The sequence below is a fragment of the Petromyzon marinus genome, chromosome 50, assembly GCF_048934315.1.
Source record: "Petromyzon marinus isolate PM22_M1 ecotype Great Lakes invasive population chromosome 50, UKy_Petmar_22M1.pri1.0, whole genome shotgun sequence".
Taxonomy (NCBI): domain Eukaryota; kingdom Metazoa; phylum Chordata; class Hyperoartia; order Petromyzontiformes; family Petromyzontidae; genus Petromyzon; species Petromyzon marinus.
In genome coordinates this window covers 12,394,439-12,411,312 of record NC_133716.1, presented here as the reverse complement: position 1 = coordinate 12,411,312, position 16,874 = coordinate 12,394,439, and the positions used below count along the sequence as shown (strand labels likewise).

At 44.0% G+C, this 16,874-nt stretch overlaps 1 protein-coding gene across 1 annotated transcript; it reads right to left on the bottom strand.

Moving 5' to 3' along the window:
* Window positions 1-98: 98 nt before the first annotated feature.
* LOC116953093 (uncharacterized) lies at window positions 99-15,560 on the bottom strand. Its single transcript, XM_032972934.2, has 3 exons — window positions 15,438-15,560; window positions 3,583-4,014; window positions 99-2,122 (listed from the first exon to the last, which is right to left on the bottom strand). The coding sequence occupies exons 1-3, from the start codon at window positions 15,479-15,481 to the stop codon at window positions 1,243-1,245; spliced, it is 1,356 nt and encodes a 451-aa protein (XP_032828825.2). The 5' UTR covers window positions 15,482-15,560; the 3' UTR covers window positions 99-1,242.
* Between the last annotated feature and the right edge of the window lie 1,314 nt (window positions 15,561-16,874).

Here is a 16,874-nt window from a genome sequence, read left to right as displayed (position 1 = left end):
GCCATCAGATCTGCACAAATTGCAGGCAAAGCCTGGCCTCCTGGGCCCATGCTTACAGAACCGCGATGCTGCTGTGCAATAAACGCAATCCACCGGCATCAAACTTCGTACGTTTATTTACATACAATGCTACAATATCCAGCAAGCTCTCAAGATTAACTCAGTTTATATACTGTACAATAAAGCCACATAAATTCAGTATAGAAAAACTGGACACTGCAAAACACGAAATAGCCTATAACATACTCTATATTACATTTCAGTGCTTCCAAACATTTTCCAAATGTATCAATTATAGCTTTAGACTTGCTAGCATTCGATGTTTTTAATTGTATTGATTTTTTTTGGCATGAAAACATTAAACGAGTTGTTATTTTAGATTAACATGTGCCGATATCTCTTGTATTGATCTAAAATATAATAGATATCACAGTACACAAATGTTACTAAACTGACACCACAAAACTTAATGTTGAATGCTAGCAAGTGTAACAATAACATCCATTTGTTCATAAACAGTGCAGCATAAAAAGAGCAAAAAAACTACATTCTTATTTTCCATTGCACATGTGATTAGTCTTATAAAATACTTCGCGTAAGTTTCTCGACTGGTCAGTTCAAAACCATAGCAAATAAATACAGTACGAAAAAACCACACCACAGAAAGGCCTCAAGGGTGCACAGCGTCCTACACTGAGCAATGGAATATTGCAACAGGTTTTGCTTGTAAATAATGAGCACTACACAAGTCACCATTGCAGACTGCAAAGCTTTGCGTAGCTCCCATAGACGTAACGGTACTTATACACTGAAACACTGAACTGTAAAATATGCAGAGTACACCGTAACCTCCTACAAAGCAACGTGTCACACGACTGTCTTAGACGGGCTGTGTACATAGGCTGACGGATAAACATTGCCGGTTACTGATTTTGCCACTGAGCACTGGTTATATGGAAGAGAGTGGCACACTGGCACGTAACTTAGTAACAGAGGTGTCTATGCCCTTTTCTCACTACTAAATGCAAAGACCACAATAATAGACGGTATTGCGGGAGAAGACAAGAGTCTATTGTTCGTGGAAGCGTGTGCGTGGAGAGCTCTATTATCGGATATGTGTTCTCATACAGGAAGAAACAACCGGGCAGCACATTCTGGGATAGGCAATCTTAGCAGCAGGTCCCTTTTAAAGGTTACAGTTCTCAAGTTATGATTAATGAGTGTGGGTTCTCTCACGTCGCGTTACGCACTTCTGGTCTCCGCCGATCGTCCTTGGTCCAACTGCGAGGGCGAGGAGCTGCTGTCGGGAACGGCCACTGCCGATTCGGACGGTTGTTCCTTCAGCTTGTTTCCATCTGCGGGCTTCCTGATGAGCGCCTCCGACCGGACCGGTGCATTAGAGGAGACAAAAACTATCTTCGGTTTGGGCTCTTCCCGTTTCTTGGGCTTGTCCACAGAGTTGCCCTTAGACCGCTGCTTGTAAAATTTAAAGTTGACCTTCGGTTGCCTGTCCTCAGGTTCACCGATTTGAGGCCTCACTTCTGCGGCGCTTCCCACAGTTGCCGACTGAGGCGCCGTGTATTTGATGACGGTGGGCACTTCTTTTATAACCGGCAAACCCACTGAGAGATTCGCGACCTCCACTGTTTTCTTTTCCTCGGAGGCGGGCAGCTCAAACTTGGCCTTCTTCGGAGGTGGCCGAGGGGGCAGCGAAGCCTCCGCGCCCAGTTTGGGTTTGCGACCGCGCTTCCTCTTCGCCAGCATGAGCTCTCCTGCGGCGAGCACGGCGGCGCTCGGGGGAGGAACGCTCCCAACTCCGGTGTGCCCCTGCGCCGGAGGGTCAATGGCTGGCTGGCTGGGTGGTCTGCCTGGCAAGCCTCTACCCCGTCCCAACCCTCCAGTCACCTTGCCCCGGCCCCTTCCTCTGCCCCGACCATGCCCTCTTGTTGGCCCTGCGGCCTTCGGGGATCTGGGCATGCGTGGATAGCGGTTGCCTCTCCCGTCGGACCTGCCTCGTCCTCCCACCGTGAAGTCAAAGTCTTCGGGCTTCAGGATCCCCTCCCCTACCTTACCGAAGTAGACCCGGAGCTCGGCATGTGATCGAAACTGCTTTCCCTCCGGGCTGAAAGACACAGAAGGCATGTGTACGAGTTACACAAGGGGACCAGTGTTACTAGACTTAAACAAATACATTTAAACAAACGTATCCTAAATAATAACTCAACATTTTATTTGTACCAATGTTTCAGCTAACTTTTTAATTTATGGTATAGAAGGATCTCTTAAGAAAAAAGTAGAGAAAAATTTGAATATTTTAAACTCAATCATCCCCATTAGGTTTTTTTTCCAAGTTTTCAGTTTTAATTGTCATTTGTTTAAAACGTGCACTGGAACATTTTGTAAAAAAAAAAATATTGCAACTTTTTGTCAGTGCCAGTGTTTCTCAAACTTTCAAAATCCAGCACCATCATCCGCCAGTGTAAAACTCTGTGGCGAGAGCGAGTTCCAAGCCCGTTACAATCAGTGCTTTTCCTGAGCCAAGATCCAATGCAGTCCACGAGAAAACGTACAAGATAGAGATATCAAATACAAGCCCACACATTTTACTTGCATACGACACTGCCCTCTGTTGAACATGCGGCAACATAGCAGGCTAACTCAGTCCCACTCACACGAAGTGTAAGTTTAGTATTTTGTGTCCGTTTCAACATTATTGTGGATCATTAGGCTATAATAGAGTAGCGGTGCTAACATTTGTGCCTCGCAGCTAGATGGACCTGAGTTCGATTCCCGACTCGGCCACCTTTCTGCGTGGAGTTTCTATGTCTTCTCCATCTGTTCTGCATGGGTTTCCTCTGGGTTCTCCAATTTCCTCCCAAAACAAAAAACACACAATGTAACCAGGATTGGTCAAACATCCGAATGCTGAAAAAATACCCGAAAATTACTTTATTGGGATCGCACAGCAGCAACATTGCCCCGATACTGAAAAAACTTGGCAGGACCCTCCTGAAAAAAGTATTGAGACTTTGTGAGGTTTTCCTTGGAAAACAAGCATAACAATAATAATTAAAACAATCTGTACAATATAACCATGCTAACCTACTGCCACGTTTTGTTCCTGGGCTGTTAAGAGTCAAGACATGTGTGTATATATGAAGAACTTAAAATGCGATTTACTCCTGTATATACGTACCTAAGTTGTGTGTTGTCTGACACGCGTTTGAAGTTTTCTAATTGTCCTATTTGCCAAGCTCTTATACTAACCTTGCTCAATTCAAGAAACATGTTAACTTGTATTTCTTATCTACAAACTCTGATATCAAGGTTTTTTGGTGCCATTTATCATGAGGGCAATTTCTCTGCAACAGTATTAAAAATAACACTTACTTAAAAGGATTTCACTTTTTGGCTGCATCCATAAGCTCAGTCATGGAAAAACAAAGTCGGCCATGACTCGCTGCTGCTGCGTTTGAGGCTGCACGTGGTAAGACATGAGCGGGCCAGAGCGCCACGGCCATGGGGATTCCTTCCCGCGACGTCCGCCGCTTTCTCAGACGGTTCGCGTGGGCATGCACGCACCTGAATATGTAGACGTCGTATTTTCCCGCAGACCTCCCAGATTTCCTCTGCTTGAGCTTGCGGAGCCAGCCCGCCGGGAGCGACGGGTCGTCGTGCATGGGGGGTGCCGGGCCCCTGCTCGCCCGTTTCTGCTTCTCCTGCGGAGCCTCCGAGACCACGCCCCGGACAAGGCCGTCGCCGGCCACGTCGCCGCCGGCGTCCCTCGACTGGGCGTCGTTCCTCCTCTCCAGCGCGCTCGCCGCGTCGCCTTTCCCCTCCATGCTCGCATCACCCTTCCCCTCCGTGCTCGGCGTCGGTGGCATCGGCGTCGGTGGCATCGGCGTCGGTGGCATCGGCACCGGCGGCTCGCTTTCGCTCACCGCGTTCTCCTTAACACCTTCCTCCTGTCTCTTGTTTTTTACATTCTCGTGGTCCGAAGTCACCATTTTCTCACTAAAGAGAGCAGAATTGTGTACATTTGCACAAATTCATTTCACATACAGATTCATCAGAATCAGAATATTTATTCATACTGGAGGAATCCGATGACCTAAAAAGCTCTTTTTCACAGATGTCCAGTCGGGGCGGATAAGAACGTTACAACAACAGTACAAAAACATGATTGCAGTACAAAGTACAAGAAAGGTAAACATCACCAAACACATACAAACAAAACGAAACCATCCCCATACTACCAGGCAAAGCTCACTGAGGTCATCCTCGCAGCAGCGGTGTGTGGCTGCTGATCATCGAACAAAGACGGTCACCGCATCGCACGTTTTCAGATGCGCTTCTGCAGCCATCTGGAACGCTCTTCCTTACAATATTAGGAAGCCGTTGGAGCTTTGCACTTTTAAATAGTCTAGATTGACAAACTAATTTCTTTGGCACTGCTTGTTGTTTAGCTTGTTGTCCTTCCCCGCACCTCCGATTAGCACAAGTGGCTGTGTGTGGTGCGAAAGAAGCTCAACATACATATAAATGCTTTCTGGGGCTAAATGGTTGCAATGTGTTGGACACGGTCCCTCGAGGGCCAACCGCCACAAGGCAATATATGACTCAGATGACGTTCCTGTTTCACACACTGCCTTGCTCTTTACTGTTAAATTTCTCACATTTTGTGCTGACAATATGGAACCAACACACTTAGCAAATATTTTTCACTCTTTTAAAAATTCCCCCTCCAACAGCATACACAGAAGTACAGCAGGTTATATGCATGCAGAATCTTTGATAAATCTTGTCAATGCCAGTATCCACAAATATAAATGAAAAATCAATTTAATATACAGTTGTGCCTTACGAGTCGAGCCGAGCAAACTGGGGGAGACATCACGGCAAATGCGCGCGCGGACATGCACAGCGGAGCCACGCAGACTTTTATCTGCTAATCTGTGCTGGAAACAGTAGAGTAGGCGGATAAAACTGCGCCACATGATGCCAATCGGTGAGCCATCCGTCCAGGCACGACCTCGTGGGGAAATTCAGCCACAACCCACGGGACTGCACACACGGTTAACTTTCAGATTTTATGAGATTTCACCTGACAAGATACATCGCATTGTAAACACCACGGGGACAATACACAGTCATTCGCAATCGGGTGTTTTTGGTCGCAATGAAGCACACGATTTACCCGTGGCTGTCTAAAACTGTGCTGTCCCAGCTCCATGGACCTCGAGGTAGCTGAAGTGACTATCCAAGGGGGGTTTAAAATAATGAAATCAAAAAGCATGAGCTAGAGAAGAGCCATAAAAGCCGATATTGTATACATGTAAAAGCTTCTCAATAAAATGCAGGGTTAGCGCTGGCAGATGCACTCACGGCCCCCTCGAGTTGGTGCGGCATCATGCAACCCCGCATCAGCGTCCACGTGTAAGCAGTGTTTCCACATTAACGGCAAACCCAACACTGCTGCCTCTGCCGGGCCAGAGTAAACAAGAGCCTGAGAACCCCTGGTCTAAGTTGTAACCCCCCCCCCCGTGCCAAACACTGCTCTATGTGGTGATGAGAACAGTGAATGACAATGCTGGGCGTATGATGGCAATATTAAAGTCGTGGTCGAAAAAAGCAGGAGAGGTACCACTGAGTGTGGTGGTAGTGTTGTCGCCTGTAACTTCAGACAGGGCTTTTGAATCGTGCAGTGGGGAGTAGGAGTTCTACGGTTAGCGCACTGCACTACGAACCCGGCAACCCGATTCGATTGCCGCTCACGCCCAATACCAATGACCTGAATCTGTCCTGGATCTCCCCTAGGTCGACTCAGCCTCAAATGAGTACCTGGTGTGATGTGTAAACATCGCCACTGGGGAGACAAAGGCGGCCGGGTGTAGTGCTGGCCAACCACCCCCTCGTGTACCATGTCAGCTTTCGTAGGTGCTCGCTAACAGCACTTGCCCCAGCAGTCTGCTAATAGGCTATACGGGTGTCTTTGTCCACGAGATGCTTGCACGGCAAAGATTGAGATGCCACCGACTGCCTCGCGTCCCTCTCCCGCCCCGTACCACGGTATCAGTCAATGATACTGTACTTCTGGGTACAGTATACCTGCAAAGGGCCAAAACTAACCCCCGCGATAGCTAAATTGGCATACAAAGAAGTTGCCCGCAATAGGTAGAAATCGCAAAAGATAAACCTGCGAGATTCAAGGGTTTTCTTTGGTTCTTTCGGTAAAGTCACGTAGAATGAGAATAAAATAATAAATTGATCAAATAAAATAACACAATAATATTCTCACGACGTTTCGGCCACAACACAAGCGGCCTTCATCAGGTGAAGGGACGAGACTGTCTGGTAGGACAGCGCTGGAGTGAAAGAGCCACGTTCAGATCACGACCTTTAAGCTGTGTGAGAGGAAACAAAGCGCCTTGACAAAGGAATTAGCATATAATTTAGCATTGAAATGGCTGAGTGATTAGCTTGTGACTGGTCACAGAAATAGCTATGTTAAAAGTTAAAGCATACACATCCGCAGAGGCACCCCTTGACAAAGGAATTAGCATAGAATTTAGCATTGAAATAGCTACACATCCGCAGAGGCACCCCTTGACAAAGGAATTAACATAGAATTTAGCATTGAAATAGCTGAGTGATTAGCTTGTAACTGGTCACAGAAATAGCTACGTTGAAGTCAGAGCATACACATTCACCGAGGCACTTAGTACAAATCAAACAGGAGAATTTAGCATTGAAATAACTAGGCGAATTTAGCATTGAAATAACTGAGTGATTAGCTAGTGACTGGTCACAGAAATGACTATGTTGAAGTCAAGGCCTACACATCTGAGCTATTCACAGTACTATATAGTGAACCAATAAAAAAAACTAAAATATAAATTACCTTAATGTTATCAATAAACTCTATATTCTCCAATCAGCTAAGCTACCAACAATAAGTCGTTATATATCACAATGCTATATGGCGAAAAAATGGGTGGATTCTTACCCTCAACTTTAGCACCACGGATAGCTACGGGCCCCATTCAGACGGACGAGTTCATCCATGGTCGGAACAGAGGAGGGGGAGAGAGACAGCTGCGAGGCACTATTATACTCCATGTTGTAAACCATACCATTAACCGTGGTGTGAGAGGTATTAAGAGTCAATGCTGGCGAAAGAGCTGCGGTCTGAAGGTCATCGTAAAATACAATTAATTAAGAACAGAAATGGTTTAAAACATCTTTCCAATGGTTACTAAGCCAGAATCCATCTTCTCGGTTGAAATTGTCTCTGTGCTTGTATGAGGCCATTCACATATACAAGCGCAGAGACAATTTCAACCGAGAAGATGGATTCTGGCTTAGTAACCATTGGAAAGATGTTTTAAACCATTTCTGTTCTTAATTAAATGTATTTTACGATGACCTTCAGACCGCAGCTCTTTCGCCAGCATTGACTCTTAATACCTCTCACACCACGGTTAATGGTATGGTTTACAACATGGAGTATAATAGTGCCTCGCAGCTGTCTCTCTCCCCCTCCTCTGTTCCGACCATGGATGAACTCGTCCGTCTGAATGGGGCCCGTAGCTATCCGTGGTGCTAAAGTTGAGAGTAAGAATCCACCCATTTTTTCGCCATATAGCATTGTGATATATAACGACTTATTGTTGGTAGCTTAGCTGATTGGAGAATATAGAGTTTATTGATAACATTAAGGTCATTTATATTTTAGTTTTTTATTGGTTCACTATATAGTACTGTGAATAGCTCAGATGTGTAGGCCTTGACTTCAACATAGTCATTTCTGTGACCAGTCACTAGCTAATCACTCAGTTATTTCAATGCTAAATTCGCCTAGTTATTTCAATGCTAAATTCTCCTGTTTGATTTGTACTAAGTGCCTCGGTGAATGTGTATGCTCTGACTTCAACGTAGCTATTTCTGTGACCAGTTACAAGCTAATCACTCAGCTATTTCAATGCTAAATTCTATGTTAATTCCTTTGTCAAGGGGTGCCTCTGCGGATGTGTAGCTATTTCAATGCTAAATTCTATGCTAATTCCTTTGTCAAGGGGTGCCTCTGCGGATGTGTATGCTTTAACTTTTAACATAGCTATTTCTGTGACCAGTCACAAGCTAATCACTCAGCCATTTCAATGCTAAATTATATGCTAATTCCTTTGTCAAGGCGCTTTGTTTCCTCTCACACAGCTTAAAGGTCGTGATCTGAACGTGGCTCTTTCACTCCAGCGCTGTCCTACCAGACAGTCTCGTCCCTTCACCTGATGAAGGCCGCTTGTGTTGTGGCCGAAACGTCGTGAGAATATTATTGTGTTATTTTATTTTATCAATTTATTATTTTATTCTCATTCTACGTGACTTTACCGAAAGAACCAAAGAAGATGAATCATTGCAGTCACGAAAGCTTTAAATCGAAATTCAAGGGTCTCCTGTACAATAAGAATGGAATGATTTGTGAAAATATTTCGAATTGCAATCCAATTCAAAGAGGCGCTGTAGTTTATTTGCAGACTTTTTGTCAAAAATTGTGTTCACGAACCCAGGGCAAGTGTTGATGATACATAAGGATTATATTTTATAATCATATGTCATTTCATTATGACTATGCTTGCTTCCCGAGGAAAGCCCCACCAAGTGCCAAAACTTTTCCAGAAGGGTCCTGCCACGTTTTCACAAAAGGGGGCAACGTTGCTATGTATGATACTAATAAAATGAAAGTATTATAATCCGAAACGAGTATTCTGCTGGTATTTTTTGGCATTGGAATGATTGGCCAACACAAGTTACACAATGTTTTTGTTTAGGTATGGGAGGAAACAGGAGAACCCTGAGCAAACCCGTATATAAAGGGGGACAACATAGAAACTTCATGTATGTATGTATGTAAGTTGAATTTATTTAGCACCATATACGTAGCCAAACGGGCTAATCAGAAGGCACCCGCGTGGTGATCCGAACCGAGGGCCATATTGCTGGGGAACAAGCGTTTGCGTTGTGCCACCCTGTGAAACGTTTAATGTGTTGATAATGTTGGGCATTACGTACGCCAGTACACTCTTGCTCGCCCATTTGTTTTGGTTGCATGGATTCCTATTGATATACACACATTTTCTACACTGTCATTTTACTGCTTGAATTTCTCACTTGTCGCTTGCAAAATAAACAAATTCCATCAAATGTCAGCTGTTTATAAATGAATTTTGTTAATTCACGGTTGGTCGCTATATATATACTTCTAAATGTATTTTAAGTCTCTCTCGTGAAGAATGCATACACGTAGACTTGTTCACGTGTGTGTGCGCACGCATGTTTGAATGACAATTAACTAAGGCATTATAGGAAAAAATCAGTTTGGAGTCATCCAAATCACCCTCGCTTTAGAGTACATTCACAAGATCATTGGTACTCGACTGCAACAATCACATTTAAATGAGCTTACGTTACATTATAAAATGAAATAAATCACTATTCAGCCCTGCATTCTCAGCTTCTATTCAGTGAGGTGTCCACCGACCAAATGGAATAAGGCCAACCACATCATAAATCACGTGTGGCGATAACATTAAATAAGTTATAGATCGTTACTATGCCACAAACTGTATACATAGCACTATGCTGTTACACAGCACCACGCAGTATGTGAATTACAGCACTGTACATACAATAACCGCCATTCACCACTAAGTGCCGGTGAGGTCACCACGGCACTTGTGCCATGCTCGGTGCACTTTGAGGCCATGTGAAGTGTGGAAGGCCCGCTTGGCAGGAGGTCACGTAACAGACTCAGCCAGGTGCCACACAGCTTGTGAACTATAGCACTTTACATAAATACAACACAGTTTGTGCGTGTACTATAGAACTATACTCACGGTAATACACTTACATTGCACGTCAGAAAGCTGTTACCATCCTCTCGACGAATGGACAATGAATAATTACCACACAGCTCCAACCATGGACACACAGCAACACCACTGCCTGCTTGGATCAGTCGCTGGCAGCCATTCAGATCACCACCAAGTTACCCCTCAAAGCCGTCCACTGCAGAGGCTGGGCCTTGCCTTCAACCTGCCCTTATCCTGCCACTTCAGTTGGAAGTCTGAATTATCCACCCATTTCATATTCTTTGGGTCTTTCGGTAAATACTCTTTGGTTCTATTGGGTAAAGTCACGTAGGTGAAAATAAAATAACAAAAAATCACGACGTTTCGGCCACAACACAAGTGGCCTTCATCAGGTGAAGGGACGAGACTGTCTGGAGGACAGCGCTGTCACGAAGATAGGTTCAAAGAAAATAACAAAAAACCACGACGCTTCGTCATCCTGATGACGACCGCTTGTGGTGGGATCGAAACGTCATCAGGATGACGACCGCTTGTGGTGGGATCGAAACGTCATCAGGATGACGACCGCTTGTGGTGGGATCGAAACGTCATCAGGATGACGACCGCTTGTGTTGCGATCGAAACGTCGTAGTTTTTGTAATTTTCTTTTAACCTATCTACGTGACTTTACCTAAAGACCCAAAGAATATAAATTCCTGCAGTCACGAAAGCTTTAAGTCTAGATTTATCCACCCATTGTGACAAGCAATAAAGAGACATGAAGACAGACAAGACTCAGAGGAATAGAAACATAGAGGCACAGAGAGATACAAGTACACATTTACACAATGAGGGGCAACAGAAAGACAGGAAGGTTACAAGATAAATGGTGATACACCGACGGGGGCATAAAGAGCGAGAGAGAAAAAGAGGTCAAAAGGGAAATGGTGAGACATGCCACTGACACACAGAGACAGGCATAACCAGGGACACAAAAGCTAGAGGGACATGGAGAAAAACACAGCAACAGAGACAAATGGAAAGATGGAGTGACACAATGAGCGACAAGATAAACAAGATAGACAAATATAGACGTGTGTGGCAGGGGTGGACACAAACAGCACATCAAACAGCACATCGTAGCAAGAGGGGAGAGATGACTTATTGGGGTTCAATGTCAAGTCCTAGGGCTTCCCCTTTGTTGTGACCTCTTGGAACCCAATCAAGTGCCTGTCTAAGTAACTACCCTCGTGTTTCCGAGCACAAACCACCCACCATATTCATCACTTGTCATCTTAAATTGGGTACCCAAAATACTTAATTTTCCTTAACTAGCGTTATAAAATTCCTAGCATCCTCAGGCCTTATACTATATCACAACTGTGCTGAAGCACACTGGAGTTGTTTTAATGACACTCTATGTGTGCTGCATTGTGTTATTTTCTAAACTGGCCTTTAATGTCTTTCAAAAGCCATCCTGCAATAAAAATATAAATAAATGTCCCTTAAAATATATACAAATTTAATCTAAAATGTAATCCTAAACTCATCCTCTGTGTGTGTACTTTCTCCCATAACCACAGTACCGCTGGGATCCAGCGTGTTTCGCTTATGACTGTTAAACCCCTCTCGTTTGTTAGTTGTGCAATTCCACTTAGAGAACCCCCTACTCGTTCTCCGTCATGTTGACGTTCTTGTCTTTGTGCTGTTGCTGTGCTCACTCACCACAGATCTCCCTCGCTAGGTAACTGGACGACAGGCTAAATGGGACCATTCGTGTAATCAATAAAATAAACAAATCGCCAAGTACAGAATAGGGTAAGACTGTAGAATACATATATAAAATGTACTCCGAATACCCAGTAAGCCGTACTGCAGTGCTATTAATAGTACTCCACCAGGACAGCACAAAGTGATGTCCAATAATACACAATGTTGGACTACTGCACACTGTGTAAATGTTTCCAATACTCTACTTCATACAGAGTATTAAAAATACAAGATAACATACACAATATTAGTACTATACAAGCGTTGGAAAGTATACTATACGCTGTCATAGAATAACATGACAATAAATCTGGCATATTATAACGTACAACTAGAGTATTTACCCTATGCTATTAAATGTAAGTGCCGAATGGAACGCATATTCAAATCTATATACTCGCCAATGCACATAATAGTTCCCTAACAGAATTGAATTTACCATCTTCTGGGTTCTTTCGGTAATGCTAATAAAAATACAAATGTAGCTATGTATGAAGTACGATATATTTATACATAATGAAAATATTTTTGGTGGTGTACTATATAATGTAACAAAGTGCATCTTGCAAAATAAAAAGCAGTAATATATTTTTGAGCTGGATGATATGTTCGGTCGTTTATATTTATTTGTTCACAACCTCAGCAAACTGGCTGTAATTTTCCTAAGGTTACATTAAAATGTACTTGATTTTGAAACAGTAAAATGTAATAAATATTGATTGTAACCAACCTAAGCGCGTTAATATGACGAATATGTGTAAAAGTAAAAACTTCAATGAATTTAAATTTTAGTTTTCATTAAATCTCTCCGCTTGATTAACCATCCAATTGATATTCTAAGGAATGAAAGGTTTTGTTATTTTCTTATTTTTTTAGCAATTATTAAGGAGTGATGGTGCAATGGTTTGTACACTGCGTTATGAACCCGGTAACCCGAGTTCACTTTCGGTCACAGTAAACATCAGTGTGGTGACCGATAACACAACTGGCTCCCTTCTGACCATACTTCACCATATAGGGTGATGAATTCTGGTCAAACAACCGCCACGACAAACACGGCATGGAGAGGTCTTCATCCAGCAGTAGACTGGGAAAAGACTGACATTTATTCTTCTTTTTATATATATACTTTTATAGGTACTGCAGTGAAGAAGTCCACGTGGGATTTTAGTCTTTTAGGCAGAATTTAGTTTTTACATTCCATTAATTTCACCTAATTAAAATAACAATCATTGCATTTTCATTTATTACGTACAACTTTTTAACATTTTTATTATTTAAACGAAAATGACAACAACAATGTTAGTGCTAAAGTGTCTTCCCCACAGGAAGCGATGGCACGGTTTTTGGCGCAATCAACACCCCAACCTAGGTTAGAGTCTTGGATTTTTCAGATTATTCTTCAAATGTGGAACACATCCCTAACACATTCCAATATATCATATTCAACCATAAATGTTTAACTATACACAGTAATTTAACGCAAGTTGATATACACACACAGCACCATATCTCAGAACAATACAGTATATCATTTATGCACAGTAATATTAAATATATCACATTATAAATAACTACAATTTATACCGTATGTGGCGCTACATTATATGTACATGGCATTTCAATACCCTCACACAGATTCACAAAATACTGTATAACACTAATTTCATAACGTATACCATGTAACTTCAGGTCTCCCTCGTAAGACTTCTCACGATAGGTTCTTAGCTGGTTATTACGTTTTTGCAAGTCGTAAGCACTGGAGATTACACAAAAGGTGCATTATATTAATCTATATCACTACACACTGGGGCTATATCGACGCAATCTTTTACAGTACAATATCAAATATCTCGACATGTCGATTGTCGCTAAATCAGTTTGCCATAACTTAACAGTTTATTTCACAATGTTCAGTAAAAATAAATGACTTAAAGGTTGCAGTTTACTCGACTTAAGCCTGCCACGAGTCTTTGTTATCATTACAATCTACAACGCACATCCTGTCCAAATAAACGTAATTACAAGAACGAATAAATAAAGACGTGCAATCTCCATGCCATCAATTACTCTGGAAAGCAGTGTGTAAATTATGTATTTAATCCATAATATGGGTTTATTGGGATAGATCGCGTAAATATATAAATGTGACGTTAAATCCGCCACCACCCGACACAGCCAATTAGTGAGGGTTGTTGTTACGTAAACAGAACATGCCAATTCATCACTAGTACAGCACACTGGTGTTGGAGTCAGATTGTAAATGTTGTGGCTTGGCTCTTCAACACACCGGTGTGCTGTACTTGTGATTAATTATGTTCTGTTTACGTGACAACCCTCGCGAGTTGGCTGTGTCGGGTGGTGGCGGGTAAACGACACGTTTATATATTTACGCGATCTAACCGAAAACAACCTGTATTATGGAAATTGGTCGCGAAAGCCTACGTGTTAAGCATGTATTTAATATTGACAGCTATATATGTATGGATTAATGACTATGTTCATTTAATGTCAGGAAAATTTTATTTTTGATAAATCACAACAATTTTGTGTGGCTCTTCCTATTGTACGATGTATTGTGGGTATCGACATATTGCGGTAACCCAACTACAAAGTAATGCGTAAACATAGATGTGAAATGTAATTCATCTAACTGTGCAATTACACGCAAAACGAATTCCAAAATGGTTTACATCGCATTAAAACCAGCTGGGATCAAACTTCCAAACGCCCTCCGTGGCCTGTGAAGTTATAATTCAGAAATCTGTGGTGAGTGCCCCCGGAATTATGCAAGTGACCTGCATTGCCCCCGGAGAGGATGCAGTGGCCTGCATTGCTCCTGCTTCCGCAGATTTCCCCCCCCGTTTCAGATATATACCGCAAATATTAATTTCAGATTGAATCACACGTATACAGTACTTTAATGTATTGACATGTCGAGAACATTCTCGTCGGAGCGTACAATAATTGTAAGAGGTCACGCCGGTTTGGGGAGGCCTTCATTCATCAGTAGATTGAGCATGGTCTTTGACAGCAAAATAATGCGATCCTTCCCAAAAATGCTGCCGGGGTACATTGCATACCTATATCATTCAATCCACATGAGCACCAAATATAAAGTACTGCAAACAAATAAATGCAGACATTAATTATATATTTTAAAGTGTTCGCTACGTAAGTATACATACGTCTCCCTCACGTTACAGTCGTGCTATACTAACGATTGTGTCCAGTATGTACACCGTATACCCAGTTATACTGTATGCATAGCACTGTCACGTATACTGTATGTGTAGTCCTGTAGTGTACTGCACTACTGGACCGTTACAAAGAGCACAGCTGACGCAACACTATGTATAGCGGTACTGTGCCTACACAGTACACATTACGGCAGTACCGCTATTGCAGTCTACATGTTTTTACTGTACAGTACACATTGCAACTGTACTGTAAACGTACAGTGTACACTTGCGCAAGTTGCCCGACATTTATAAATAAAGCGACGGGCCGCAGCGTGCCCGCCTAGCGCAACTTCGGGCGCGTTTAGGCCGCGAGGGCCCGCGCTCGGGGCAAGCGGTCACGCTAGCAGTGGAGCAGCGGCACGATGGCGGGCGAGGAGGAGGAGGAAGAGACGGTGGAAAGAAGACGAGCTGCGCAGTAGCCTAGGCCGAGGCGGTGCCTTGCTTCCCGCCTCACACACTCCTCTGCCCCGCGCTCACACGCGCGGGCTGCGAGGTGGGGTGCAAGGGGAGCGCGATGCGAGAGAGAAGGGGAGAGAGATGCGCGGGGAGGAGAAGCGGAAGCCGCTCAGTCCCTCACCTCAACTTAGTTTCGCGGGCGGACGCAGCCGCCACCGCCGCCATCTTCGGCCTATTCAGCTGTCGGGGCCTCGGGAGAGCAGGGAATTGGGGGCAGGGCTAGGCAGGGCGGAGCCTGCGGAGAGGGCGGAGGGGCCTGTGCGAGGGGCGTGGCCTGTGAGGAGGGGGGGCGGGGTCCGGATTGGCTGCACGAGGCTCCTCACTCAACTCAAGTCAGTTCGAGCGTCATTATCCGCAGGTCTACACTGTTTACAGCAGTGGCTCTTAACCTTAAATGCCATTTCTGGGGGTTGAAGACATGGCCAGATTTTTTTTCGAAGGTAAATAATCGAAACAAAAATTAAGCACGAACACGTAAGTACAACTACTTAAATCCTGACTTAAAGCTTTCGTGACTGCAGGAATAAAAATATCACGACGTTTCGATCGCAACACACTGGTGGACGGGGGTCGCTGGGCGATCACGTGGTCTAAAAGAGCTCTCGGGAGCCTTCGAGAAAGAGCTCGAGAGATCTGGAAGGTGGGCGGGGCGAAGGGCGGAGCCAGCCCCAGCCCAGGGGCATATAACGGGGGCCCCGTGAGGAGCTCGAGGTTCTTCGTGTGCTGGTGTGAAGAAGATCCACGTCGGGGAGAAGCCTCTAGCCACGCGGTCTGGGACCCAGCTCGTGGTCCGGGCCGGGATAGCGAACCGTGTCTAGTTCTGCCGTAGCATGGTGAGATGGGCATTCGAGACCCGAGTATAGATTGTGTGATGTTATGTTAAAATTGTGTAATAAATAATGTTGCTCCCAAGACAACGTCTGCGACTTAGTTGGACTCACTACAAATGTAAGAGAACCACCGCAACGGTGGATGTGCTAGTGAGACATTCAGCCCATTGATTGTGTGGAGCCCAAGGGTAAGCGGGCGGGGCTAGAGATGGTATTTGCATGTAAATGTAAGATCAGAGGGCGCCCTGAGGCTGTGGAGGTAGCCATTGTATTATGAGAGATTAGCATGTCAATGTAAGAGAGCCACCGCAACGGTGGATGTGCTAGTGAGACATTCAGCCTGTTGAAAAAATGAGGCACCGCCACATCGATGGAAAGGAGCATCGGTGGCTGTGCTAGTGAGACATCCAGCCTGTCAATGCAAAGACATCCAACCTGGCAATGCAACTCAGAGAGTCGGAAATAACAGCTAACATAGGCAGGTAGGATGGAAACATCATAGCCAGTTATGACTTAAACTGGTTAATAACGTCCTTCCAATGATTGCTCAGTTGTACCCATCTTCTCGGTCGACATTGTGTCTGTGTTTAAATATCTGGATGGTTTCATGAACGAATCTTTGTTGATAGCCAGTAGGTTTGCAGAGTACCTTCGTCTTGGAAAAATAAATTTCGTGTGTGCCCACAGTGTTAAAACAATGATCAGCCACGGCTGAGGTATTGGTCCTG

What these genes read in the sequence shown, in the direction of transcription:
- LOC116953093 (XM_032972934.2), bottom strand. Translation starts at nt 15,481, where the DNA reads ATGGCGGCGGTGGCGGCTGCGTCCGCCCGCGAAACTAAGTTGAG. An exon ending in GCCCGCGAAACTAAGTTGAG is followed by an intron (nt 4,015 to 15,437) that starts GTGAGGGACTGA and finishes TGCTCTCTTTAG; the next exon opens with TGAGAAAATGGTGACTTCGG. An exon ending in TACGACGTCTACATATTCAG is followed by an intron (nt 2,123 to 3,582) that starts GTGCGTGCATGC and finishes TGTGTCTTTCAG; the next exon opens with CCCGGAGGGAAAGCAGTTTC.